Source organism: Nipponia nippon, unplaced genomic scaffold (genome assembly GCF_047370975.1).
Source record: "Nipponia nippon isolate SJK-2023a ecotype South Korea unplaced genomic scaffold, ASM4737097v1 scaffold_9, whole genome shotgun sequence".
NCBI classification, from domain to species: Eukaryota; Metazoa; Chordata; class Aves; order Pelecaniformes; family Threskiornithidae; genus Nipponia; species Nipponia nippon.
In genome coordinates, this window is record NW_028262413.1 from 47620068 (window position 1) to 47635282 (window position 15215).

The window sequence follows — 15215 nt, forward strand, 5'->3', positions numbered from 1 at the left end:
TCCTGGCTCTTGTCGTTCTCAGATACTTTGGCATCCCTTTTTGTCCATTCTTAGCCTTTCTTTATCAATGAACTTCCCCCCGCAGATGACTCCTAGCAGTCCCTGCGGAGCCCGAGGTCTTGGTATGTCTGCAGTGGCTTTCTACTAACGCTGTTTTGCATACCCTACTGTGCATTAAATTTGTACGCTAAGGGAATGAACGACATCTCCGCTGATGGGCGATGTGGCCCCAGCTGCCCTGACTGTGCTTCATCGCTGCAAATTCTTGGACAGTTCCCAGATTCTTTTTTCCCTTGGAGTTTTCCCAATTGCACAGTTTTGGACTATATTTACAGCATTTCTTTGTTTCCACATTTGACTGGTTTTCCTGGCTTCCCCAGGTGTGGCAACTGCTGTGTTTGCTGTAAATGTTTCATTTGCTCACTCTTCTGAAGCATTCCCAGGTTTCAGGTGGGCCTGAAACTTGCTTAGCTGAGCTGGTAACAGATCCCCGTGCTGGAGTCAGTACTGTGCTGGGCCTCACAGCCCCTTGCTTACGTTCCTCCGTGCCACTTCATTGCGTGAACGTTGCAAATGGTGAGGAAGCATTCTAAAGGCTGATATGTACTGTGGCAATTTAAAAAAAAAACCAAAACAAACATTGAATTAAACAATCCATAAGTGCTCTTACTACTATTCATATATTACTGAGTAATCTTTTTCTTTAATCTCTTTGCAGTATTACTCCACTGTAATGGAACAGCAAGTAAATGGACAGTTAATAGAGCCTCTACAGATATATCCAAGAGGTAATGCTTAACAAATTCTAATCAACAGTGATGATATCAGTAAACTGTTTCATCAACAGTTATGTTTTCAGGAGGTTTAAATGCACATAACATGATGTTTACCTCTTAATTTGGATAGAAGAATTCATTATTGTGGGGAGTGTAGTGAAAACTACATTTATTGCATATAAAATAGCTAATTTACTGGAGTAAATTAGACTAACAAGATTCAGTTTGCATAGTACATATTTATGTACATTTAAAAAACTCGTTGGTGATGGTTCTGCATGTATTCAGACCAAAGCAGATGAATAACTTAAGTTTTGGATACTTAAGAAAATTGGGTTTTGTTGAGATCTTTTAATATCATTAATCAGTCTAACAGACTTGGGGAACGCGGCTGTCATTGTTCATTTTAAAAATGGGAACGTGTCTGTCACAGAAGCTCGATGCGTGACATATTTTATTTGAGATTTGGGCACTTAGTGGCATCAAAATCATCACCAGTACTTTAATAGTTCTCCTGAACAGGGAAAGATGTAATCAATTATGTGGGCTGAGGCAATTAAAAAATAGGTCATCTACATCCTCAACAAAAATCCGTAGGCAGCTAGTTAGGTTTTTGGGAATGCACCGCTTGCTCTCAACTCAAATAATGGTTAGAAAAGATGGATACATTACATAATTCTGCTGATTCATTCAGACGCTCTCACTATCCTGTCTTTGAATCTCTGATTCTTAATTGATGAAACAGATAAGGTTTAAATTCTCCAAGTAAATCTCCCAGCAATAAATTAATTGAAATAATTAAAAATTAAACTCTTCTCACTTAACTGATATTATACAAATAATCATACTATGAGTTTCCCAATTAAGCATTCTAGACTTCCATTACTTACAACTCTCTGAAGTTTGAATTGGGCAATTAACCAACAGTCTTCTCAAACACATGCTAATAAGGTCTCAAAAGGAGGCTGGCTTTCCTGGTAGTTTAGTACGCTCCTATGGAAGAGAGACTTGAATTCAAGGGGAATAGGGAGATTTTTTTTTTTTAATGGCTCAGGCTAGCAGGGTCTGATTGAGAGGGGGAGCTCCCAGATATTCGAGCTGCAGGACTCCAGAGCCATCAGCAGCTGAGATGCATTCTCGTGAGACGAGTGCAAGGGCAACTGTGAAGGGGGAAGCTGCGTTCTGCCCCCTCGCCTCTTCCCAGGCTGAGACGCGAGGGTCTCGGCCTTTCTCCTGAACCTCTTTCTGTAGAAGACCATTTCGGTCCTGACATGCACTCGGTCTAAAAACACTGAGCACCACTTCCAAGAAATAAAATGCCTGGCTTTCAGGTGGCTTGGAGAAACTGGTGTAGTGGATGATCCTAATAGGTGGGAAACCCTGGAAATACAAGGCAATTGGATATATTTCCCCTTAAGCAAGCTGTTCGAGGAAGTTGTGGCAGGAGGTGCTCAGTAGCTGGCATGCCTGAGTGTTTAAAGGGACACTTTGAGGTTACAAATCAGGCTTAACCTTCTTTTAGAGTCTCCTTTTGGGTCATTCATGAAGAACCAGCCAAGTAGATTCCTGCTCCTGCTGCTTTCTCCTTTTTCTATTTCCTTGACATCCCAGGATACTCTTCTTTGACTGTACAGATTCAGAATTCATCTCCATGCTGCTGAGGGTATGATCCCCATGTATTATCTCCACATTTTCATCATGGGCTCAACTACGCACGTGTCTGCTGGGTATTTCCTCGTACTCTGAATTGCTTCAGAGCTGAGTTGCTGTTTCATCTTTCCAAATCACCTTCTTAAAACATCTATTCTTTCTCGGTTGCAGCTTTAAAGCTACCCTGCCCTCCCTTCATACCCAGACTGCCTCTAAGTTCTGCTGCTGCTTTTCCGCAATATCTAACAAAATGCACTTTCCTGCCTTTTTTTTTTTTCTGTCTTCTGGCATTTGAAGTTCTTATCCTGCCTCTCTAATGAACATCACAAATTTTGTTAGCACAAGCGCTTTCATGCCCTTTTGGCTGTGTCTCTGTATGTACTGCAGTTTAAAGCACCACTGGTAACGTGTGGCTTTTCTGCCTGTAATTTAAGGTTCTCCCTCTTTCAGAGCTTCCTTTGCAAACCCAGTCTTCCTTTGAGTCCTTTTCCCTTTCTGCCCCCCTTACTTCTGAGGAAGCCTCCCAGTTGCTGTCTCCAGTCAGCTTCTGAAAACTCATGTCTTCCATAAAGCCTGCCAGTAGTAAATATCTATGTGCTGTCCTGTGTTACCTTGGCTGTGCTCTGTTCATTTGATAATTTAAAGGTCTTTAAGGGCACAAAATGGTATTTTGTCTATTTAAAAAAAAAAAATGCATTGTTGCTGTCTGGGTAGTAAGAGCCAGAGTGCTTTTTTTATGTTGAAAATAAACCTCTGTATGCATATACATAAACAAGAGAGTGTGTGCATACACACACATATACGTATCCTGTCTGTTATATATATATCCCATCTGTGGAATGCAAGGTGAATATACTATTCAAATATATATATATATATATATATATATCTTTCATAAAAAAATATTAGTCTTTAAAATCAACATTTTGAACAAGATGTTAAATCTATTGGAAAAAATACGCTTATATGTATTTTAGAATAGTTTATTGTTTTCTGGGTTTTTTTTATGCCTACAGCATCATCATATTTTTCTTCTTTAACATGTACATTCTAATGTAATTTAAAGGCACAAGGCCTGGCCCTAACTGATGTGTTTAATAACTATCATCTGTGTCCTTCTGACTAATAAATAGTTCTGTTTCCTGCTGTCAAAAATTGAAGTGAAATGCATGTGCATCAGAGAAAGAGAAAAATCAAATACATCCCTCCTCAGACAATCAATCAAAAGTGACAGGCCCTTTAACATACAATTTGTAGGGCACTGTAGTTTTAAAATGGGAACTGTCTGTAACATGTAGCTAGAAGCCTTTGTGGCTTTAACATTTGACAAAAGCACATCCACCGAATGGAAGAACAAGGCAATATATAGTTCGAGAGACTTCAGGAAAATACTTTCTCCTCAAGCAGCATGTCCCTCTGTAAACCTAGATGTCATAATAAGATGCCACATTTGCACATCTGTGTCCAAAATGTGGCATTTTGTATTGCATTTATCCAGTATTTGGTTTCTTGAGACTCACTGCTGTTGCCCCTGACATGTTTTTTTCCACATTTAAAACAAACTGTCTGCATTTGACAGTATGACTAATTCATGATGTGTGGCAGCTGATTCCTTTAAAATACATCTTGCAAATATTTCTGTTAAATGCCAGAAAAAATACAGCATGTGAAAATATAGTGGCATAAGATATTGATTTTAATTTGAATTACAAAAAGAATCTGATAATTTAAGCCAACAGTTCTCTTGATTTTGATGTCTTTTAAGCAGAAATTAGAATTTATATTACATGGTGTCAGAAAGCTCTTAACATTTATAAATGCTCACTCCTGCAAGTTAAAAATCCTGGTTCATAATTCCCACTCTGGGTCTTGTGAGGCACTTTTCAATCATTTCTCTCTGCTAATTTTGGTGTCACCCTCATTTCTTTTTAAAAGATTCATTTTGAGCAAATTTGTAAATGGCCCTGATGTGTTCTACAATTTAGTCAATTACTGTTTCAGCCTGCAAGCCTCCTGGGAAACGGAACATACATGGCCTGAAGGTACGAATTTCAATAATTGTTTCAGTAAAGTTAGATGGATTTGTAATGCTGTGTTCCACTTATTGAAATGTCAAATAAAACTGCACTTTCTTGAGCTCTGACAAGCAGATTTTTTTTTTTTTAATTTTTTGTGTGTGTGTGAGGGTGGGAGAAGGATTCGTCTGCTGGGTGTTGGCTGCGATATCTATATATGCAGTTTTATTAAAAATGGAATTGCTTTTCTTTTTGTTTTTAACCTCTGTTAACAAGGTTCCTAAATTTCAATATTCAGTTTATCAACTGATGTCTGCTACTACTTCAAAGAGTTTAAAAAACCCCACCATGTTCATTTGATTTCAGTAATTTATCTAAGTGTGGAAGGCACTGCAATGAAATTCTTTTAGGTCGTTTGATTCATTCAGGTAGGCTTATTGCTTCTGTAATCGTACCCATTTGGAAATGCGGAAGACTACGGATACATTAAATGATTGTTTAGTTTTTAAAATGAGAATAAATGGTGGACATATCCTCTCTCTTTCTGTATTATTTAACTAAGCTTTTAAGAGGTAAAGATAGTATATTGTAGTCCGTGAATTGTATAGCCTGCTAACCTACATACAGGCGAGATCTCAACCATCGGCATGCCTAGCAACAAGCTAATTAACCTTCATAGTGAAATGAGAAATTCGTGGCAAATTACAGGTTAATTAGAATAGTGTCCTCTGAACACAAACGACTGATAAAGATTCTTTCCCTGCCTGCAGGTAAATACGCGAGCAGGGTCTGCTAATAATAGCAGTTCGGCGGTCTCGGATTCCCTTCCAAGCAATAGGTAAGAGTCCAGAAGGGGAGCATATGTTTTGTTTTGTTTTCTTTTATTAAAACAAAATGGAACCTTGTGTGCAGTAGTTACCAACGATAAGCTTGATGTTGAATAACTTTTTCAATATGACTACTGGGCACGCAGGAGTGAAGTGGGGAAGACGGAATTACCTTGATTCATGGATCTTGTTAGACTCGTACTGCTGGTTCTTCAGGAGAATTATTTTCTGCTGAAAGAAATAAGTCTTTGCTGGCTATTTCAGATGGCTTTGTCCTTTATAAAGCATTGGAATACTGTTTATGGGTGAGGTAATTTGTTTCAGTTGGTCTAATAATCACTGTCTATGGCAAGGTCTGCATGTTCAGGTCTTCGTTGCTTATCTCATTCCAGGATTCTTTGGTTTTAAAATTTGATACCCAATTCAGTAGGTTTATTATTGTGGGGTAAGATTTTTTTTTGAAAATCTGAACAGCTTAGGTGCCCTGTTTCATACAGTTTTAGGGAAGTTTTGGAGGCCATCTCCCTTATCTTTCTTTTTAGATTCCAGACCTAATTTCAAAACCCACGTTAAGATCTTAAAATGCAAGAGAACTCTTTCTCTTCTTTTCCCTAGAGATCTGTTTTTAAATACTGGAGCATAAACTCCCTTTTATTACATGAACTGTTACAGGAAGGTGGCGTACTCAATACTGATGTTAAAGCAAACAAAAAAAACCCACAAAAAACCTTGTGTGTTCTTAAAAGGAAAGAAGAAAAGTCTGCCTTCATCCTCTTCATATAAAAGCGTATTTGAAACATGGGAATAGAAATCTCTGGAGGTCCCTTTCAACCTAAATTATTCTATTTTTCTAATAAGCATATAATATTAGACTTATCTGTGTATCAGCATGCTGCTCCCTTTTCTCTCCGAGAGCATTTTGAAAAAGAATTGAGAGAGAGGAACATGATCAAAGGCACAATTGTATTGCATTGAGCATGTTCAGTCGGTGAAGTGTCGGTACCCGTGCTGGCAGACGCCACAAAGTGCTGCAGTGGTGGGACTGTCCCACAAACCTTGTCCTTGCGTGGTGGGACTGATGTGACGTGGTTACCCGCTGACGAGGAGGATGCCACCCCACGTGGTTGGCAGCAGTGCTGGAGTTGTGCTGCAGTGGGTAGTTCCATTCAGGTACCACTAAAACCAGTTTTGAATGCTCCCTTTAGTGGCTTTGCTAATTGTAGAGATTAAAAAAAGAAAGCCAGTACCCTGTGTCAGTCTCCTCTGGCAAAGTTTGGCCCCATCCGTTGGGGGAGATTTGCTGTGTATTGCAATGGTGAAGATCCTATCCAAGACTCTTTAAAGAAAATAAATCTGAATGTCTCTATGAACTGCAGTCCTCCTCCCAATCTGTCGTACCGCTGAACTAAATAAAGCTGCTCTCTGTCGCTGCTGTGCTCTGGCGTTCAGTACTTCCTGTACTTTGAGCTTGTTCTTAAAGTGCATTGAAAATGAAGCTTCTAGAAGATTCTTGTCACCTTATTTGGTGGTTAATTGCCATTCCTTTTCCGAAACCTTCTGCACTATGAGTTTTGTTTTTGAAGTAATTGAAAGTCTCTCTTTGTTTCATGTTCACAAATTGTTAGTCATGAAAGATGACAAGATCAACTTATGTTTCCTTGGAAAACTTAATTTTTCTTTAAAGTAGTCGTGGGAACAAGAGGCCTATTAAAGAACAAAGCCACCAAATATGAAATCTGTGTTTTCACTGTTCTTGTTAATAATGATCTGTGATCAAGACACATGCACATGCCTTTCAAGAATATATTATTTTGTACTTTTTTTTTTTAGCTTCAATAATAAGAGCAGAATGTCTCTTTGAGATTAAGTTTTGCAGACATACTTCCATCCAAGCAGTTTGCTGTGTTGAACAAGGAACAGAGTTTGTCAGGAAAGGAGGTGAAGCAGTATTTTGCGAGTGGGTGGAAGTAGTTTGAACCCATCGATAGTTTTACCTACAAACACACCATGCTGATAGTTGTGGTTTGTTAAAGTTCTCTCACTAGAAAAAAATAATATGGGTCATTTTGCCTAATGTAAGACTACTGACAGATGAGTAGTTTCTCCTGAAAAAGCACAGGGACTGCAGCAGCAGCAAGTTGACCTGGAATGGATGCACATGGCAATCTGGGCTCACCCCCCTCCATTTAGGCATGTCCCCGAGATGCTTAAATCGGGAGTTGCACTCACCTGCTTACCGTGCTCCAGTCTGCCGTCAGTTGAGGTAGTGAGGCGTCATCAATGGCACACCCTTCCGTGGCAGGTTTATAGAAATTATTGAGGAATAATGCCTTAAGGGATTTTAAAACAAGGTAAGGCTCCTGAAAACTAGATGTGAACCTTATTTTCCTGTTGTTTTTTGGAACACCTGGTGTGTGAGGGTATCTTTTTTTCTTTTTCTTCTTTGAACTCACAAAGAATAGGTTGTATCTCAAAGGGCAGTATAGTCAGGTAGCTAAAAAAATCTAGTTTGTAAAGGTGAAAAATATATTGATTTTCTTAAATGTTCATTGCTTCTCCATTTCTGCTGCCCGCAGTTTGAGCAGTGGCTATACTGAACATCAGTCAGCGTTGCTAAAGTTAAATCTATTCAGAATATGTAACCATGAACTTAACCTGATGGCTTGTTGTTTTTTATGGTTTCACTTCATTTTGTAGAGTGAAATGGCAGTCATTAAAAATAATTGCCTTTTGTTCTTTCAGCTTAAAAAAGTCTTCTGCAGAGCTGAAGAAAATACTTGCAAATGGCCAGGTAGGTGCACTGACTTGAGCCTCGGCTACATGCATGTCTTGTTACTGCCTAATACTGCAGTGATTGGCATACCACAAATAGGTGGAGAGATGCTTACTGCTCATTTAGTTGTAATGTGTTCTTTTAATACAGAACTGGATGGACCATGAAAACCTTCATGATATGAATGAGTTATGTGTCCTGATTTACTTTGATTGGCATAGCAATTTGCTTCCCATTTCTCAAAATGTGCTAATCAGATTTAGCTCCAGATAGATGGAAGTACCTCACACATGTTGCACTGCTGCCACAATTTCAGGGAAGGAAGTTAATCAATTTTGAATAACTAAGTCAACTGCTCAGTTAGAATGACCTTTGTATTTTTTAGGGCAGTAGATACTTAAATATTTAGCAGGTTCTTGCAAGGAACTGTTCTGTAACCTTATGTTGTAGCTTCCTAAACAAAAAAAAAAAACCCAACCAACCAAACAAAAAAAACTAAAACAAAAATTACCCCAAAGTTGTAGAAAGCTGTCTTATTGCTTTCTCTTCCTGCTCCAGGCATTCAGATTCTTGCACCCAGAAGTGAAAGGTTTAATGTAACAATTGATGGACAAGTGGATGTCCTGGACAAACGGAGCAATCATTTCGTACCCATTTTGAGCTGAATGTATGAGCAGGCTTGCAGTAGCATAATGACATTAAATATACACTGTTAAATTAAACTACCTTAAAAGAATCCCGTATTCTTCAGCAGCAACATAAATATGTTTTAATGTTTGTCATAGTGAAAGCCCTTTGATAGCCTTGGAGGCAGGCACCTGTCCATTGCGATCAAGCTTGCCTATTAGGCTCTATTGACTGAGACATCTGTGTCACTGCAAATAAAAGACTCTTATTGATTTTCTTAACTGCTGTTCACTTCCCCTCCATGTTTCGAAGGCTGAAATCTTAATTATCTCAGATGCGTATTCAGTGCCTTCACACAATGACCTCTCCAAGCCTCATTGGCATTTCATGAATCAAGTAGTTGTAGTTGAGCGTGTCAAGAAGATAAAGGCAGGTCTTCATGTTTGTCCTTCAGTATCACCTGTAACATTGTGGTCTAATAGATGAGAGTGCCCCTCTAAAACGGGAGTCGAACAGCCCAGTATTGCAGCCTTGCCTATTTGGCACTGCATCCTTTGAATACAGCTTGGAAATGTATTTTTAAACTTGTCAGCGTTCCTTACGTGCGGGCATAGTTTAATATTCACAGATTCGTACCAGGTAGATTTATTAACGTTTCAAAATTGTAGCTAAACTATATATTTCTCTGGATAACTTAAAAGTATGTAAGTACCAGCAGCGTGCTTCTGAACTTTTAAAATGAAGTTGATAATTACTCCGATATTACTAATTTTTTTTAAAGTAGAATTACTGAACGTGAGTAAAAGCCATCTTTTTGTGATTGAGTCCACAAACTGTATTTGGCATTTTATCTGCTCTAAGTAATAGAAATGAGCGTTTTGTGTGCCCTGCGATAGATTGTTACAGATTTCTTTCCTGCGTAGTAGAATTTTAGAAGGATATAAAAGAACCAAAACTCTTACTATGATATTAAAAATTGTTACTTAAACGCATTAGAAAACCAAGAAAATAAAAAATGAGTTTTAATACTACCTTTTAGTCACACTGCTCTGATAGGAAATATATTGCGTTCTGTCAAGAGAAAATGCTTTTTGTTATGCTGCGTTGTGTTCTGCAAAATTTGGTCACAGATGCCTAACTGGAAATAGGTTTCTAGTTGTAACTTTAACTTTTCCTCCTTTTGGGAGATTAAGTCACACTTATCATTGCTTAAATATGGGTTGGGTTATTATTTTTTATTATTTTTTGGCAGTTTATGCTTTCAGGCATTCATAATGATATTCCTCTAGTAGTTTCCATTTAGGTTTAATAAGGAATTCATATTAATCATTAAAAGAAGGGGACATGATTCTTCAAGATAATCAAATATTGACAGGTTAGAAATAGCTTTCTGCCTAGGTTCATTGATATAGGTGATGTGATATAAATATTTATTTCTTTTCTGTCACTCAGAGTAAATGCCACCAATTGATTCAGCATTGATATAGTGTCAACAGTTCATAAGAAACATTTGACTGGCTTGTGTTTTCCGATTAGTCTCTGCTCTATAAAGTGGGATTTACTAAATCTCTTCAATTGTCTGCTCATAGAGTGTGACTGCTTTCTGAAACCATTATTGCTTCGATTCGTAAAGCAAAGGTATAGGACTTTGCCTCTGTCAGGCCTCTACATATAAAATAAGGATTAATTGAGCATTTTGTTTTTAATGATTTGCAAGAGATAGACGCTGATTTCTTTCAAAAACAGCAGGTATAAGCAAGGGATGTTTTGTTTGCTGATCCGTAATTGAAGTCTGGTTTGCTTTTTCATTAATTCTGTTAATATTGGCATCCAATCAAACTTGGTTTTGCGGGTTTAATATTCCAGTCCATACTGTCGAGTTCATTGTTATTATGTTATCATTTTATGATTCAGAATCCAGTTTTCCCAGTAAAATAAATAAATCACCACAGGTTTTTGGCATCTTTATTTGAGCCAGTAAATCACACTTTATCTCTCTATCGGTTGCTGGCAGATACTTGCTCCACCCCAGTCTTCCTATTTCACCCTGGGTTTCTGGTTGCTCTTTGTGCCTAGAGACAAGAAACGGTGCTGGGCTGGCGCGCGCGGCGCGGCATCGCAGCGCGGCGCTGCTCCTGGCACTGGCTTTTAGGGAGTGGTGTGAAGAAAACGCTCTCCTTTTACCAGTTAGCAAAAAGCAGGAGAAAAGAGAAAATGCTTTGTCTCTGGTTCTGCTCAATTTGTTGCTTATAACTTGTGTAACTACAAAAAAATTCTCCTCCCCCCCCCCCCCAAGAAGCAAAGATACAAGTACGTTCATAGCTTTGTGGATTCATTTGATTTTTCTTAAGAGTTTTGTTTATAAGAACATTGCTGGGAATATAGGAGAGAGATGTTTGTTGTTACCTCAAAGACTGGAGAATTAAAGTCCTCCAGCTTAGGAGAGCAGAACTCCTTAAACACAGTATGTGTTTTAAATTAATGAGTACTGCAGTCTGAGAGAAATTATGTTTAGAGCAAGGGATCCAATATAGATTCTTCATATAGTTTAAAACCCATTAATGAATTGTTGTTCCTTATGAGGTGTCTCTTTTTCCCCTCGTTATTTGCATTTTCTGGTTGTTGCAATACAAAAGATAGCTTTCAGTAATAAAATGAATTTTCACTTTCATCGTAGGCCTTGATGCTTGAATGGGCTGTTTCATGCCCTCTTAAGATATCTGGCCCAGGTTTAACTACAAATAGGTAATAATGTAGAGTCAACTTCTGCTTTGAGGTATTTTGAATTTTCTCAGAACTGGGAGATTTTGACCTCACTGGAAGAAATGTGTAGAGGAGAAGTAGTTCCTTACTTTTGCTTTTTATTCAGATAGTGAAAGGAAAGAACACAAATTTTGGAGTTCATAATTTCTGTCCTTAAGCCATATTATTTTAAATCAATTAAATATTCCGTTTTCTGTTGGTAAGACATGCTGAATATTGACTCTTTAGGGCGTTTCGGCTTGTTACCATCACTTACTTCTTCCAGTTGAAGCCAGGGGCAAAGTTCCTGTTATCTTCACTGACATCATATGAAAGGGGACGCTTAACCGTGGCTTAGTAACTGAAGGGCACATGTCCCCACTGAATTTTAAAAGCCATTTCAGAAGTTGGGTAAATACAGATAGTTAGCTTATGGCGAGGTCTGCATGGCTCTCGCTGTGGTGCTCGTGGTACTTGAAACAGCTAATTTGAAGCTATTTCAGATGTGCTTGCGTGATCTCTAATCACATCAGTGACAGCAGAGCAGACGTGTCATTAGGGGGTTTTTGATGCCTTTTAACACACAAAAATGACAGAAAGTCTTCAAGCAGCCATGCCAACTCAGGTAAAATGTTTAACTTGGTATCCCATCAAATATAAATACTTAATAGAAACAAGTTAATGATTTGGTAACAAATGCCTAGCAAAATATCTTTTAAAAATGGGGTTTGCCCAGACATTTATTACTTGTAGTGGTCAGGCAATGGAGGAGATCCTTTTGGAATAGCAAATGCATGCAGTCCAGAATTTACTGTCATTAAAATATTTAATTTCAAGTATGCATATGCATTCCAAAAATGTCTGTAGTGATATTTTTTTTTAATACGTGGTTTACCTGGAAAATCAGTATAACTGTATTTGTACAGGAGAAGGTTGAACTGTAGTTTTACATTTGAATTGCTCACGCAGCAAGGTGATGTATAATAAGCTTTTAAAAAAATCCATATCAGAAAGATCCCAAATTCCAGCATTTGCAATGTACAGTGCTTGTATCAGGCTTCTGCTCAAATATCTGAGGATATCATCATATCTGGAGAGTTGTGTCAGTGAGCAAAAAGATGGAGGCAAGCAATTAGTTGTGTATTTCAAGGAAAATTATTTTTATTGGACAGCAATTCAAGACCATTTTTTTTCCCCCGAATATTTGCTTTAGTTAAAAGGTATATAAATTAAGCACTGCGAAGGAATCCTACTGACAGAACTGTCACTCAATTAGTATCAATTATGCCGATTCCAGGATAAATCATCAACTTTTCTAGCCGTACTTAAGATGACAGTTTTCTGTTGGATTGTTTCCATTCACCTCCAACTTTGGCTTTGGTTATGTGCTGTTCTGGAGACCCTTTTCCTATCAGTATCTGTGACCTGACCCTCTTGAGCTATATTATATCATTCCATTTTGACACCTTTTATCAAACTTTAATGAAATGACCCAGGCAAACAAATTGTCATTAAACTTTCCATCACTTTGTCCCTTGGTATCGTCTTTTATAAATTGGACAGCAAATGTTGTATTGATCTTCTCGTTCTTGCAGCTGAACTTGAAATGACCCAGACTGCTTGTTGTTTATGGCCTAGAGTTGCTTTTCCTTGACATTTCCATCCACAGCATGACATCTCTTTTGTTTTTCTTTCTTTCTTGTGGAGATGAATGAACAAGACATACGGTATCGAGACATCCTCGGTCATGGCAATGGAGGCACAGTCTACAAGTGAGTGTTGAATTTCACTTAAAATTTTTGAAAATAAAATTTAACAGCGCTCTTCCTCCTCCCCCCCCTTCATATGTGTAGTGAGATATAGGTGGGCCATTGCTGCTATGCAGAAAAGATTATAAAAGAAATTCTTAATATAAACTTTTTCAGAATTCTCTTTACATATTTACAAGGTATCTGCTTTTGGGTGCCGTGAGGGCTGGTGCATTTTTATTATCTTTTTAATACTTAGCTTGGAATCCCTCCTGGGTAAGATGTTAATGGTTCACAAGTGGAACTTGAAATGTCCTGAAGCGTAATGAATTGCCTTCGGTGTTTGCAATGCCATTATTCTTGCTGGCTCACCACGCCCTTTGCTAGCCCAGTGCTGAGTGACACCGGTGGGATGGGATGACACCATTGCTCTGCCTTTCTCTAGCAATTCAAAATTAGTAAATACCCCTTTCACTGTTGCAGTGACTTCCCTCCCTTACGAGCAGCTTCACACACGGGCTGATGAATGTATTAAATGATAAACTCCCCCAAATTTTGGTAGTGAAGCTTATACCCTGCAGCCAGTATTAATTTTAATATTGTAAAGATTATAATAGCAGAGAGATAGTTTGCTCGACAGGAAAGTCTTTCTCATGCATAGTGCAAAGTTTAAACTACATAATGTAATATCTGGTACTTAATAGTCTGCAGTGGTGTATGAAAAATATTCCACTAGGAATTAAGAAATCCATACTTTGTAAGAAAGCCCTGAGGGAGTAATAAAGGTTTCCTCCAGAGAGCTATTTACCATATACAGTAACCCAGCATCCCGTTATGATTTTGTTCATACCTTAGACATTTTAACTTTGATATTAATAATTTTTTTAAAATGTTTTAAAAGCTACGGTGCATTTAGTCTAGTTTCTAATTGGCTGCCAACATTGCAGAATGACTAGCTTCGGTCTCCTTGCAGAAGGTTTAATGAAAATGGACTTCCAAAACCTTAAAGGGACAAATCTAGTCTTTGAACGGACTCTTCAGAAATCAGGTTAGCCTCGTAGGTGGAACGTAGTTCAGAAATCTCATTGATGGCCTCTTGTAGAAAGATATTCCTAGACCAAGAAACTTGGAGAAACGGTGTTCTTACTTCATAATAAGAAAGATTTGAGAAGAGAGAGTGCTGACGTTTACAGCTCAGTCAGTGACTTCTTGGTGTTTTCTGATTTAGAGAAGGTTGCTTCCCTTCCCCACATACTGATGGAGGCTCCGGGAGTGGATGTAGGTGGGAGAAGCATCGCAAAGGAGGGCCACGTGCTCTGATCCCCGTGGAAGGCACTTGAGGCACAATGAGGGAAAAGGAATATCCCACAAAGTGAGGGAACCCGCATGTGTCACTGTTACCCAATTTGGGCTTATTTTCCATAGAGAAGTAGCTGAAATAAGGAGCTAGCAATGCAAAATCATGAGCTGCCTAAGAAGGCCGTACTAGGTTGTACCAAAAGTCTCTCCAGTTCATCCTGTGCCTTACAGCGGCCACAGTCTAAGGAATGTAAACCAAGGCAAGTGAACGTGTGCTTTGCTAACCTTTTTGCACTGAGAATCTGCTGACCTTAATGTCTGTTGGTCAACTTGTGTGCCTTACTCGCAAGGAACAGCTCTATTCCCTGTGCACGGTCCGTACAATGAGACAGTGCTTTTAGATGCAGAAGGCAGTACAAAAATGTCTCATTCTTCTATGATGTTGCCACGTGCATAGTGTGTATTTCACATTTCATAAAATACATGCGGGAAATTTGGATAAAATGCTATGTAAAGCCAAACTTGCACCTCTTGACTTCTTTTTGTGTTCCTGAAAGGTAGTATAGTTACCCGCCTGCTTTTTGGTTAATGTTTTTACAAAAATGTTTTTCTCTTGTGGTGACTACTGCTTTAGTAAGAGTCTGCAGGAGTGATGGAGGAGATGTGAACACTCAAGTTGCAGAGGATAACAGCACAGGAGGGAACGTGTAATACTTCTGGCACGTCTTCTGCGTTGGTGTGCTGCGTTGTGTGGGCTG

The 15215-nt window shown here is 38.5% G+C and overlaps 1 protein-coding gene across 8 annotated transcripts in view; it reads left to right on the forward strand.

Moving 5' to 3' along the window:
• The window catches only part of MAP2K5 (mitogen-activated protein kinase kinase 5), a 140837-nt gene that overhangs the window by 17061 nt on the left and 108561 nt on the right, over nucleotides 1–15215 (forward strand). For all 8 annotated transcript variants that reach the window (XR_015701397.1, XM_087744317.1, XM_087744318.1 and 5 more), the window contains 5 exons: nucleotides 719–788; nucleotides 4428–4468; nucleotides 5212–5279; nucleotides 8011–8059; nucleotides 13118–13182. Coding sequence is in view for 7 of the 8 variants with exons in the window: in XM_087744317.1 (XP_087600443.1) it covers nucleotides 719–788; nucleotides 4428–4468; nucleotides 5212–5279; nucleotides 8011–8059; nucleotides 13118–13182 (293 nt within the window). In the remaining variant the exon portion in view is untranslated. The remainder of the gene's footprint in view (nucleotides 1–718; nucleotides 789–4427; nucleotides 4469–5211; nucleotides 5280–8010; nucleotides 8060–13117; nucleotides 13183–15215) is intronic.